A 14,462-nucleotide genomic window follows, 5' to 3' on the forward strand; every position below is an offset into this window, starting at 1 on the left:
TGTGCAATATAAATAGAATGACCTTACCCTTACCTCACCTAAAACTATGACTGTTCTACAGCAATCAGATCTGCAGGTATTTGGGGGGGATGTTTGTACAAGTCAGACTGGTTAGAGAACGTTTGTGGAAAAACATTTTCTAATGTGTTGCCACAAATTTTCTGTTTTGATTAGGTCTGAATTTGGAGAACAGCACATGATTATGATTTGATTTTAGTCATTCGGTTGTTTTACCTGACTTTATGTTTAGCATTAAACCTCTGTCTTGGTTTGAAGTCTCTTGCAGCCATGCCCGGTACTACGCTACATCCATCTTCCCAGCAGCTTCTGTATCCCCACACTATGATGCTGCCTCCACTTTGCTTAGATTTGACGAGAGTTGTGACATGTATGACTAATAAATGACAGAATCAACAGATTTTCCCACCTGAGCTGTCAATCTCTGCAGCTCCCCCAGAGTTACCGTGGAATTCTTGGCTTCCTCTCTGATTGATGCTCTCTAGAGCTGCATGATATGAATCACAATCGTGTGCACAATATCGACAAATGATTCAGAGGCAATATTGGGAAGGACACTATATTTTAGGTATACCATACATTCATGTTTGTACATTCTATATTAACAATCTATTGCCCTTGATGCTGCCACACCACTCTTTCTTTACATACTTGAATTTGCAAAAAAAAAATTAAATCCTTGTATCATTTTTTGTCACTGTTGTTTGGCAGATGGTCCTGATGGTTTGAACTTCGTTTTTTCTTGTATGAAGTTTGCATGTTCTCCCTGCACACTCGTGGGTTCTCACCGGGTCCTCTGGCTTTCTCCCACAGTAAAAAATCTTAATGTTAGAATTCTTTCTTTTCTACACTTTCTCTTCTTGTCCGCCCTGCACACTGGAGCTCTTGCAGGGATGTGTGCATCTGGCTGTCAAATTACTCAGTAGTGAGTAAAGAACAAGCCCAAGAGATGGCAGCAGCAACAGAGATGGCCCAGGATGCCTTATGTTATGGCACAGTGACCAACAGTTGAAGGGCTTGTTAACCATGTCAAAGCTGCTTCCTAGTAGATAAGTGGAGGAAGACAACCAATGGGGAGAGGCTGGCAGTTTTATAGCACAGCTCTCACATGATGCTGTATGCGATACCTCATCGAATCAGCTCTGCGATCAGACCTCGTTATGGAGTTGAACTCCATCCCGAACGGCTGCGGCTTTTACCTCATCTCTTGTTTCTGGGACATGTTAAGTGGCTCGTTTTATCCTAAATGTCACTCTGTGATTGAGTCCAGGTATGGCAGATGTTTGAGATTGATATGGTTAAATGTGAGTACCACCACACAGAAGGTGATACGTTAGGAGGAAAAACAAGGGGGAAGCCTGGTTTACTTGTCCTGCTTGCGCCAATGCAAACTCACCCACACTCCACCAGAAGAAGCCTTACCCTTCGTGCTTAGAGCCAGCAGATTCAGTGACATGAGGATGCTCGAAAGCTCTTTAGAGGCTTTGGGTGTGAGGTTGTCCTGAGGGTGAAAAAAACCCCCATCATCTCAGGTTGGGTGGCAACAAAAGAGGCAAAGAAAAACACATGGTCATGAAACTGCTCAAGCTTTGTGAGGTGAAACTGAAAGACAGTCATCTCCATCCTCTCCAGACACGGCTGCATCGGACAGCTTGAAGCATTTCTCGCTTTAGATGTTATGGTTGACAGGTTGACATGTAAAGAGGCTTCAGTTAATAAAACATGCTTCATTTGCTGATGGAGTACGAAGCAGGAGTGGGTAGTCTTGCTTTAAGACGTGTGATCTGACTCCCCCCTTTTTCTCTCTCTCTCTGTCTTTCTCTCTCTCTCTCTCTCTCTCTCTCTCTCTCTCTTTCCAGCTGGGCTACAGTGTAACACACACGCATGCACGCTCACTCACACTCGCTCTGCTCTGCCTGCCCGCCCGACACAGACGCTCTACTTACAGCGTCGGAGGCAGGACTGAGGCTCACACTATCAGCTCAGCTCCTCAATGGGGGGACGTGGCCAAGAGCAGACAGAGCGGTCATTCCACCGGAGCCTTCCGCCGAGTTCGTGAGAGAGAGAGGGAGGGGGGGCAACGACGAGCGAGGGCAGGCGGCGGATGGGGGCAAATTAGGACCCCCTTTCATCTCAGCAGAGGAGTTTTGAAAGACTCTGAAAGAGAGAAGAGCAGCACCTGTGTGGCCGATAGAGCCGTGACTCTCACACACCTTGGCCAGTTTGTGACACCTATTGTCCTCCCACCTGGGTGGCGTTTTTGGGGGACTCGTGTTGTTTTTTTTGTTTTTTTTTTAAAAAAAAAAGACAAATCTCAGCAGCAGAAGTCCAGAGTGATTTTTTTTTTTTGTTTCTTTTTTTGGGGCTTACCTGCTGGTGGAATTCATGAAGAGACAATGGAATTAAGACGTACAGGCTGTGATTCTGACTAAGCTCCTTTTCTCTATCTGAACGCGCCGCTCAGGTAAGGAAGGGTGTGGGACATTCCTCTGGTGTCAGAGGACGGGAGTTTAATGTAGAAAAATGTCTGATTGGGGGCAAAAATAAAAACTATCCGGGTTGAGTGAAGATACGCAATGGCTTTGCAACGCCTTCTGTATTCAGACACTTTCTGGTGGCAGACGATGCCTGCTGGATGAGAAGTACTATTGATTAGAAACCATCTACATTCTGACTGATTTTCTCTGGTTTGGGAACAATCGGTGTTGGTTTGATAGCTGAAGTTGGGTCTGCAGTCTGTCGGAGCGAGAACCTCTCCTGTTTCTTTAGAGATGTCAGAGCAGGTGCATCGGTGCCTGCAGGTGTGCCTCATGTTTCCACCCTCACCCTCCGTCCGCTTTTACTTTCTCCTCCCTGCCCCCCACTCCTTCTGAGCCGGACTCCTGCATTTCAGAGTGTCTCATTTGAGGTTGCAGCACAAAAGTGAGAGCGAGCTCCTTTTAGCGGTCTGCATCTACAGAAAGCGTGGGCTGCGTGCTTCTGAAAACTGCCTCTTTTGTTTGCATTGAAAGACCTTGTAAATAATCCCCCGTTCTTTTTTGTGTGTTTGTTTTTACTTCGTCTCTGCTGCGCTTTCAGCTCAGGAGACAAGCTGCAATTATCAACTATGTCCCCCCTCCGCCCCCCTTTTCCTATAAAAGCCTCCCCATATTACTGTAGATCTGCGGCTCCATGTAATATGTAGCTGATACAATTAACTGTGCAAGCGCAGCGATTCTTTTTTATTTATTTTTTCCTCCCCAACAATACGTCTCGTAAACCTTTTGACTCAGTGAGAACAACGTGTGATTGGAGAAAAGTAAAAGACAAGTCATGCTCGTTCTAAAACCCCCTCCTGCTGGTGATTCATAATGATATTAAGGGTTTACACGCTCATTTTTCTTTGTTTATTAAGCAGCCTTAATCTCACAAAGGGTAATTCTTGATTAGCCTAATGCATTTGACCTCAGCTGCATATCATAGCATGAGAAACTCAAGATATCTGTCTTTAAATAATGCATCGAATCAAATATCTGCTCTCATTTTACTTACTTTCAAAGTTAAACGGCTAATGGCTACATGCTTTATTTTAATGCACTTGCATTTAGTATTAATTATGAATTTGGAATCACATTAAAGTGCTTAGATCATAGAATCACTAACTTGTAGCAGGCTTGGTTAAAAGCTTTGGTGCGTGCCTATAAAACAAACACGGTATTAGGGCTTTTAAAATAATCACATGCTCCCTGTTTAGTTGGAAAAAAAAAAAAAACATTTGCAGATTGGTGGAAAAATATTGCTTTGCAGAAGGCGGAGTTATGGCAACAACAACAACTTCCCCACTTCAGATTTCTGGATGGAAATGAGAGCCAACACCACCTGGAAAGGAGGGGAATCTAATTATTCAGGCAGGAATAAGGCGTGTCTACATATGCCGCCCCTCAGCAGCAGTAGATGAATCTCTTAATTTGATCAAGAGTGCTGTCTGTGATTAGCAATGATTAATTTAAGCTTCAATTTATAAACACAGATGGCATAACTATGACTGAGATTACATTTTTCTTGAATGTGAGATATCCTGTGTATACAGTTGTTTTTTTAATTGTATGATCCTTTTTAAACTTTTTGTTTTTGTAGAAATGAATAAAATGGTACAAATACACTATCGGTGTTGGTTGATAGCTGAAGTTGGGTCTGCTATTTTAAATCTATGTTCAGCACAGTCTAACACAGTTTTTTATAGATATTAAAATGGTCCCCAATTAGTCATTTCATATAGAGAAGCACTGATCCATCAAATCAGCCAGGTTCCCTTTGATTAATCAGTGATCGATAGATCAGAAGATTTTTTTTCTTTTTTCTTTTTTCTTTTGAGTTTAATACAAATCCAATTAAGGTCAAGAACGTGACTTGATCCATAAGTTCAGAATTGCCTTGTTTATGTCGGATTCAACACGACTACCTCCATCAGATAATATAGCAACACACTTCCACTTTTATGCTTTATTGTTCTTATAAGAAGTAAAAAACCTGACTTGGTCAAATCATCATAATTGGCATCATAAACCTCAGAGAACATCAGAAATCGGCATTGGCCAAGAACATCCTGATCGGTTCATCTTATAATATAATTTATGGATGCAAAATCATGTTTCTGTTCTTTATATATATCATAGCACATATAATTGAGTAAATCACTTTCTTAAATACATGGGTACGTTTACATCTGTTTCTCTGCTTTGTGTTTCCGTGCTGAGTAAAGATGATATCTGCAGTAAATACACACACATGCTTGTCTAACAGAGTCGTGTTTCTTCATGCTGCTCTCCAGACTCGGCCTTACCATGTCCTGGTTGTTGGCCATGTGGATTAGCCTCGGCTTCCTGCTGCTATGCCAGGCCACACTCTACCAGACCATCCAGCAGCACCATGTGGCCCGACCCGGTCGCACCGACATCCTCACTCTAGGTTCGTAAACGTGCTCTTCTTTTTTCTTTTTTCTTTTTTTATTTCTTTGTCTGACTGACTTCACAGCCCAGTGTTAACGACATGCAAGATGTTGCCCTCGCTAGATTAGCTCTTCTCGGCTCTGGCTGTTTGAAAGACGAGAACAAGGCCCGCTGCAGTGTGTCAGAGTGACTCGCCGTGTCAGCGCGACGAGATGATTCATGGCACTTGAAGCTTTAGCGAATAAGCAGAGGTTGGGGACTGCTAATTGTGCCTTCGGTTCCAACTTTACGTGACTTTTGCAGTTGGGAGGAAACACAGTTAACAAGGTTGGGTTCGTTCGCTGAGCTGTCTGCCACCGTTTGCATCTTAACACGCGAGTGCTGCTAGAACATCTTCTCAGATTGGGAATCGGGGGGATGACTCACTTACGTGGCGAGGAATCCTCCACTAGTGCACCCTGAATCTCGCTGGCAGACTAATAGGAGCAGCTAAAGCTATGGGCAACAATCCATATTACTACGCTGGTAGCTGGGGGAGCTTTGATCACTATGGCTTAGACTGAAATGACAATTATGTTTTCCTCCTTTTGCACTGGAAATGCTCGGCAATTAAGCCTGACGCCTTCTGCACCGTGAGGGCTAAAGGGGAGGGTAGAAATGGAGGCGGATCTAATTCTCTGATTATGGAAAAGCTTACTAGAATTACATATGGTATATGTGGGAGTGCTAAAAGGAAGGCAAAGGTTTTTTTTTTTTTAGAGCAAAGCAAATGCTTTCCTTAAGCTCCAAACAATGAATGTTACTTCCACGCTTGAACCCTCATGCAGAGTGGGGCTTCCTTTCCATGCCAAGCTGCTGTTAAACATTGATGCCATCTCCTGCTTAGTTCCCTCTTTCTGCGTCTTGCACTGCCAAGTAAAAAAATAAAAAATAAAAGAAGCGGTAATTGAAGCAGAGCAATAGGAAGAATAAAAAAATAAAAAAAACACTGCTCTGAATTCTCTATGCTTGTGAACATTGGTGACTTTAAGCAGCCTGTCAGAGAATTGGCTTACTTTTGCTGCGGAACAGCTGACACATGAAAATCCTCGCTCTGATAGATAAAAAAAAAAAAAGTTCTCAAAGTATTCCTGCCCTCATTAATTGAAGCGGAGAAAAAAAAAAGAAGGGGGGATAGGGATGAGCAGGACAGAGTTTTGAATAAATTTTTAAAGGGTGACTTCCATTTTATTTTTTATATTTTCTTCTTTTTTGTCCGGCTGGCAAGTCAAGCTTGGTGCCAAAGATGTACAAGGAAGTGCAAGGCTCAGTAAGTGTTGTTTTTGAATAATGCAGTTGACCCAAAGGAGAGAACAAGAAAAAAATAAAGAAAGGAAAAACATACTTGCTGCTTCCTCCATCTCTTTTCCACCTATTGTGGTTTTAAGCCTAGAAAAGTCATGCAAGTAAAAAACAGCTGGTGCCAACAGTTCAGGAAGGTTTACTGTCAGACAGATCAACTCACACACTCGACGTCCATTGCACTCCTGGGCAAAGACGTATACACGCTCGCACACTTACATGCAATCTTCTTGCGGAGGCCATTACAGGGTGGCATTTTCACGGGTCCTCTGAGGATACGCGAGCCGTTATTGATGACCTAATGGGTTCGCGTGATGAGCTCTCCTTGTGCGGTTGGGCATCAAGTAGAGATGCGCCGAGCAGAATTTTGGGGATGATTTCTTTTTCAGATGAGAGGATACAACAAGAACGTTCAGCGGCGACTTCCTGCTCTTCCTGCCATTAGCGGTCATTTAATATTTATATTATTATTTGACGAGGTGCCGTCTGTCCTGTCGTGCGTAAGAGGCGAATCACTTCAGTTGAGGATTTTACTCACAACATATACAAAATAAACACAGAATTGAACTCTGAAGTCTTTTGCATCTTGTATTGCGGTTAGCACGATTAGCGCAGGTAGCTGTTAGCATCAGTCTCTGTGCATCTCAACCTGGGGAGCCAGCACCCCTTATTGGGGCTCCTGGAAAGCTCAAGGGGGGCCCCAGGCTTTATTACCAAAGATACTGACTTCATGATTCATATTTACATAAAAAAATAACCCAGTGAGATTATGAAAAGGCAAAATGTCACTTTATTGCATCGTACTCTGCTTTCGCACATACATCTCGCTGTTGTGTGTCTAGGAAATGAGGAAAATGGAAGCTAGGTGCGTTGTGTAAACTCTGGTGGCTTGATTTTCTTTTTTCCATATTAGACAGATTTTTTTATTTTACATTCTTTGCAGCCGCTCTTCACAATATGCTCAAAAGCTAGTTACAGCATTTACCGTCGCGCATTGGGGACAGACTGGGGTAAAAACAGAAACACACATTTGTCTCTCACCACAGGTTGTCAGTGTGATTTGGGGAGAAATGTTATTGTTTTTCATTGAAATGTCATGAATAACTTGTTCTATAAAACAACAAGGTGTTATATGAAGAGCAAGTAGTGATCAGTGTTTCATTATTGCTGTAGGTTTGCAGAAACATGAGTGCTCACATAAACATGTATTGTGAATGTCCATGTCGCCGTGTGTGTGTGTGTGTGCGTGGGTGTGTGTGTGTGTGTGTGTGTGTGTGGGTGTGTGTGTGTGTGGTTCTTGATACCCTCCACAGAGGATCTTGATGATTTTGGCCATCAGTGATTTAGAAATAGGATAGTTTTATGGTTCTTTTTGTAATGTATATGTACAGAATTTCCACAATAGATTCATGCCAATGTCATAAGGAGTATTTTTTCATCCTTTGTGTAGTTAGTGCTGACACTTTTGTGTTTCTTTTCCCAAATATTGCAATTTTTTTAAGACTTCAATGTAACACTTTGGTAAAAGCTTTTTTTAAAATCTAAAATAATTTTTAAAAAGAAATAAAATAAACAGTTTTTATGAGCTTACTCCTCATGATAGAAAAAAATGAGTTATTCAAAGAGTCATTTATGTCTTGCGGCTGTGGACAAATTTTTCTCAGTCCGTGTGACGATACCAACGCCTCCTTGAATTGAAAAGGTTGCTGATTCCAGGATCTCTAAATGAAGGATAACTCTGAGATCTTTCCTAAAGCTATCAGTGTTTCCAAATCCAACACAGGAAGTTCAGTGTAAATTCATCCAACCTTTCTGTTTCCTGTTCAATTTGGCTCCAAGTCAACTTGACTTTTAGCAAATTGGTAAAATGTTGCAATAGAGGTATGAATAATTGTCCTCTGGCAGACAACTTCTGATTTTAGGCTCAAAATATTTCAATAACAATACAGATTGACCAGATAGCTTATGTTTTAAATTATCTTTAGCATTTTTTATTAGAGATTAGCCCTATAAAAACAGCTATCTGTGTTTGTACCAGATGTAGATCTTTACATTCAATCTGAGATTTCCAGCAAAGCTGCCAGCAAATTGCTGTTTTTTTTTTATTTTTTTTAATCCTTGCTTTCAACTCTGTGCTTCTTCCGACTTTAGACACTGAAATCACTGAAACTGTAAAAAACTAGCTTTGACTCACCTTCACTCAATACTTGCATCTACACTGAAGAGTGTTGCTATCACCGTGAGCTGGCAGAGCTTACACAAGCCGCCTTCATTCATCAGATAATGATCAGTTGTGGATATTCCAGCTAGCCAGTAAGTGGGGAAGGTAATCCAATGTAAAACCATCAAGGTCCACTCAGTTCCTCCAAACATTTCTATAACCACACCCGTTGCTGATCAAGACCTGTAAAAATATGAGTAACTGTTGTTTTAATGGAAATCTTATGGATATGCTACTGAACTTTGAATCCCATCGAAGCTGGAGACTCTTAACAAACCACAGTCGTTCTCCTTTGTTCAGTTTACTGATGTTTTTCCATGAGAGCGAAGCCGACATCAGTCCTGCTCAGTCATAAAGTGCTGCTACCTGATCTAACCAGAACCTCTCTCTTCGAATTGAAATGCTATGATAAATATTTGAATTAGAATTGATTTTATAATTTGAGAAGCTCTCTGGTTTCACCGAGCCCAAAGAGCCAAGCTATAAATAGGGCGGAGTACATCGGACATAAAAAAACGAGATGCCTTGAAAAATCCATCAACTCTCGAGCTTTTTTTTTTTGCTTTGAGTACGTTTCAACAATAGTTTGTAGCATAGTGTGAATTTTTAAGTGCTTAATCATAGTTATATGCAGCATCCATTAGCTGAAATCATACATTTATCACCTTAAAAACTGAGCAATGATGAAATATTAAATGAAGCCATGCAGTGCCTCTTCCTGTGTTGGTTTCTGTTCAGTTATCTTGCTGTTGGGCAGACATTGCAGGTTTAGGCATCTTCCGGGAAATCATTATTTCTAAAACTCTAAATGTCCCTCAGCAGGCCGTTTGAAAGATAAAGTTACACAAAAACAAACATCCAGTGGATATCGACTAATAGAAGCAGCTGCGAGGCTTTCAAAGCGGAGGTAGTGTCGACTGTTTTGTTGTTTCTGTTAGATCATCTAACGGCATTTGAGAAATCATCCGATCCGCCTCCGGAAATGTTGGCGAAAGAAGAAAAAAACACGAGCTGCAAAGTTTCAACGTGTCTTGTTACAAATTCACACAGTCAAGTCAGGAGATCGAGTAACAAGTAGGATGTCTGCTTCGTCACCTGCTTACTACGTGGCGCTGTTTTCTCGTTCCCATGAGCATCACAAAAAGCCCTCCGCCTGCCCCCTCGTGTTCTGCTTGTGCGGCTGAAGATTGATGGCGTCCTGATTCCGGGCAGCCAATTCTGGTCTCTCAAGAAATAATCCACTACATTGACAGATGAGCTGAATGTGACATGACATAAACAAGCCAGGCACTGCACTCTCCCCACCTGCCAGCGCTGAGCTGCAGGGCTCACTACCAGCCCTGCTGATGCACAAAGACCCTAATTGACTGCTCATACTGCACTTTGTTAAAAGTCGGGGGCCTCGGGGAGCACGATTAGCATATACAGTTTGTAGCTTGGTGGAAGAAATTAATGCAGTTTTGACTTCAGATGAAATTAAATCGCTCCCAAATGTGATTTTAATAAGTTACTCTTAATAAATAAGTACTATGTATTAGAGGTGTGCCGATTGATCGACCACCGATCATAATCGGCCAATTTCCATGAAAAAGTGTATGATCGGTGATCGCCGATCACGGTCTCTTGTTGCCGATCACACAAACCGATCACCAGCATCTCATTTCTCAGCCTGCCTGTGCAGCTGGTCTCTTTCCTTCACACTGCTCAAATGCGCAGCAACAAATCCTAAGCGATGTGGAACTATAACGCACTGAGTGAATGGGGAAGTTTGCGTGTTGCTGCGGAAAATTGAAGCACGTCAAAATGCATCAACACAACGAAGCTAATACGACATAAAAACAATGCCATACTTGACGGAGTTTGACTACATCGAGGCTCACTGCAGTAAAAAAGACAATCAGATAGCAGGTAAAGCAGCGCACAGCTACAAACACTCACCCGGAATAGCATGACGGTCACAAAGCTAAACAAATAACCCCCAAAATTATTAAGTCTTCGAGCTGCGATGTAAGACGCTGGTTCTGATCTCGCTGTTGAACCGCTGCTACGTGCTACAGGTAGTAATATTTCACAGACGGAGCGCTGCTTCTGCTCCACCTGGTAGTGACTCTCACACTGAACCTCTGCTTAAAGCTGCAGCATCTTACTTAAAAAAATACATTTTACATACGTATTAAAACTTTCGCTGTCCTAACATGAGACAGATGATCTCTGAAAAAAGAATCTATCTCCTCTGCCTCTTCCCTGTTCTGCATAATTACTCTGCTCAGTCAGAAACAGCCACTCAGAACTAGCAGTAATCAGCTAGCCACCATGCTGTCAGGACGTTTTTATTCAGTAATTCAGGATTGTTTATTGTAATGGAACCTGTATTTGCCTTTGAATGTTAAGTTTTATACTTGAATCTTTTGGAAATGTTAAGAGGTTTTATTTTGACTCTTTACATTATTTAGTCTCTTCAGAGCCTTCATATGTTTTCAGTCTGTTAAAGATAGTATTACAGATAGCAGTACAATTTGCACAATGCCTGTTTTGTTTTGTTTTGTTTTAAATTAAGGTGAATTCATGGTTCCTTTTTCCACATAATGTAACCGGTAGTGCTTATGATTAAAAAAATAATAATTATGTGATCAGTATCGGTGATCGGCCCTCATGGGTGATCGGAATCGGAAGGAAAAAACCTGATCGGCACATCTCTACTATGTGTACTAGGGATGCATCAATATGAACATTTGGGCCGATATCAATATTCTATGTTAATATTGCTGTAATGGTCGATAACCAATATTTACCAATATTGTATTTAACTGACTTCACCACTGCTTCTCTGCTTTGCTTAAACTTCCACAATCCTACGCCGCATCACCATCAGTCATGTGACCAAATACTGATAAGGAGTAATGTGTGTTAGTGCCAATATATTGACCATTCCTAACATATGCAATTGAAACCAGAGGTTTACATACACCAAATAAACAGATACTTATCTTTGTTCTGTCTGAACAAAATAGTTTTTTTATTATTTCATTCAGCATAAATACGCTTTTTCTCTTTTTTTTAATCGGCTTTGGTATTTCTCTAATGTGTGAAATGCACTGTATGCTTCTTCACTGAGAACAGAAAGTTGAAAAATGTTACAAGTGGTGGTAAATATAACAACATACTTCCTGATATATACAGCGCTGGTAGATGGAAACAACACACTTTTTCATTCTAGTGTCGTTAAACTTCCAGCTGTGCAGCCTGACAACAACAACAACAACCAAAGACTAAGTTCAGGTTTTGCAGTAAAATCTCAGCTGGTTTTGAATTTTAATATCCAATCACTACCGTCTCTTCCAGCGGCAGCGACTCAGTAGGATTGACGATAACTCAGAGTTTCTCTTGAAACAAATTACACAGATCTGACTGAATGCCACGGAGGCTGAAATTTAATTAGTTTGAAAAAAAAATATCTGCAGAAACGATGCATGAAAACAGCTGTGTTTAGATATTTATGTGCAGCTTTCTAGAAAAGGTGTGCTGTCCGTAATTAATATATTCTACGTTCAAAACCACCTAAAAAACATTTATGGTTATTCTCCCTAAAACATGCAAAAAAAAAAAAAACAACCTTTGACTTTTACATCAAACATATACAAATTTTAGCCTTGGCCTCTCTGAAGCACTTAGACATTATTTAGATGTAATTTTACAAAAATGTAGCAGTTGGTGGAGCAATACGCAACATGGGGCAGATGAGGAAGGAGAATTTTTCAAGTTCCCCTCGAATTAATTGTCAGATAGTTGAAATTTCACTTTGAGTTGTTGGAGCAGGGCAGCCATTCAGAACACAAATTAAAACCGGTTTTGAACGGATAAAGAAGACCAACATGAAGCTTCTGATACGACCCTGTCCTCAAGGCTGTCGTAAACGTTTGAACAATAGTTAAAAACCAATCATTGATTTTGAACCGTGCATATTCAAAAGAGGTTTACGATGTCTAGTGAGTAGAACAATTAAATCTTTAAGCAGGATGATGTCAAATGGCTAACCAGATGTCAGGGGGGGGGGTTAAGCTGGTATATATAGTAATATCACAATTTTGTACACATAGTTCCTGCTTTTAACAACCACTGAGAGATTGTAGTTTTTATTAAAGTGAAGTTGAAATCCGTCCTTAATAGACCAAATGTACGTGGATCGCCCTGTTTATGATGATTGTGTGCAAACTTTTGATCCCAACAGTGTCGCTCGTGCAGGAAGCCAAAGCAGAGATGGCCTGAAAATGCTGTAAACCCTGTGTGTGTGCTGATCTAAAATGTCTTGTAAAGTCTAATCCCAGATGATTGGAATGCATCTTAATGAGCTCATTGTTCAATGTGCCATAATGCTCTCCGAGTGTTAGAAAGCCGTTGAGGTGAAAAAAAAACAAAACAACAACAAAAAAAACATGTAATTACTCTGATGAGCCAAGATTCATCATACGTTGAAATGCTGAGCAGCAGTGTGATCACAAGCGTGGATGCATCTGGTGAATTAAGACATGCTCTTGTTTTTTATATATAAATGATGATTCTAAGACCATCATCAATCTTTTATGGTCACAGAAAGAACAAATATAAGTTTCCTAGAGATGAAAAATCCAAAGCAGATGAAGAGGGTTGTACCTAAACTGCCGACTTGATTAAGAAAATATGTAATTCATGGTAAATTTGGATTGATATATATTTTTTTCTACTGCCAAACCAGATGGCTGGTTCAGAAAATTGACAATTTTCTGCCAGCAAAGCTAAGAAATTACCTTCACCCACTTAGAAACTAAACGCACCCACTCTCATTTCCACTCATTTCCATAGTTGTCAAAACGACTGCAAGCACCAGAAACAAGGTGAGGAACATGCTTTTCTACTTTCCAGCCAACATCAAAGAAATAATCCTTCCTCTTTGAGGTGAAGGAGGTTTTTTTTCTTCTCTTTTTTTGCCTGTTTGTTTTTAAGGAGAAATGAGCGACGCATCCCTCCGTCTCTGCCCACGTGAACGTCTTATCCACGCAGCCTCTCCCTTCTGTTTTTGTTTTGCAATTAAATCAGCTTTATTTGCGTTCTCATTAAACCGCAGCGACTAATTAGCGTGAGAATTGATGGTGAAAGAAAATTCAATTAAACAGCAGTTACTTGAATAAGTGACGCCTTTGTGGCGCGTTTGTCGAGTGGGTCGAAAGGGAAGCGTTGAACGCGGGTTCATGTGGAAATAGTTCTTTATCTACATGTGTACGAAAATTTACATTTAGGCACAAAGAAATTGTTTCTGTCCAAGGCCGGAATGACTGGAAACCCCCCTTTTTTGTCTCAAATTTTTATGTAAAAAAAATTCAACATGTAAAACCGCTTATAGTGAACCATGAGACGATGAATATCATAAAGAACGTATTCAGTTAGAGGCCTTCATTTCCTGTATGTGGAATTGAAGGCCAACAACTTCAAATCCAGCTGTTTTGTCAGCTCCCGTAAGTCACAAAGCATTGACACCTTGTCAATACTTAGTGACTTGACTTTATCGCACAGCGTGCCCTTTAATGAAATGAGAGCAGCTCCCTTTAAAGACTCGCCAATCACTACCTGATGATCCAGGTGCTGAGCAGCACGCTCTTCGAGCCAGACCTTCTTCCACCCAACTCTCTGGGCGCCAGCACCAGGCAGACCCTCCCCTCACCTCCTCGTCTCTGTCGGCCCCTCGGACGATTTGTCATGGATCAGATGAGACAATTTGTCTTGGATTAGTGCACTTAAATGTCTGTGTGATAGTGGAAGCAGTCACTGGAAAAGCTTTGGAATCCTATTACGCTGCCTTTTATGGCCGCCGAGACGACAGAAAGAAGTGGAGGTTGGATGGGTTCTCTCTGTGGCCTGTATGCCGTTACCTCGTCTCCCGTAATCAGATGTTCACTTACTACTGAGCCCCACCGCTCTGT

At 41.2% G+C, this 14,462-nt stretch overlaps 1 protein-coding gene across 2 annotated transcripts in view; it reads left to right on the plus strand.

Moving 5' to 3' along the window:
• The first annotated feature begins 1,886 nt into the window (after positions 1-1,886).
• Positions 1,887-14,462, plus strand: part of tafa1b (TAFA chemokine like family member 1b) — a 148,565-nt gene continuing 135,989 nt past the window's right edge. Inside the window, exons 1-2 of one of the 2 annotated variants that reach the window (XM_081607365.1) lie at positions 1,887-2,482; positions 4,829-4,965. In XM_081607365.1, coding sequence (XP_081463491.1) covers positions 4,842-4,965 — 124 coding nt within the window. In that variant the 5' untranslated portion in view covers positions 1,887-2,482; positions 4,829-4,841. The remainder of the gene's footprint in view (positions 2,483-4,828; positions 4,966-14,462) is intronic. The other variant, XR_014087638.1, reaches the window with a different exon arrangement.

This window comes from Poecilia reticulata, chromosome 5 (assembly GCF_904066995.2).
Source record: "Poecilia reticulata chromosome 5, P_reticulata-male-v2, whole genome shotgun sequence".
Classification (NCBI taxonomy): domain Eukaryota; kingdom Metazoa; phylum Chordata; class Actinopteri; order Cyprinodontiformes; family Poeciliidae; genus Poecilia; species Poecilia reticulata.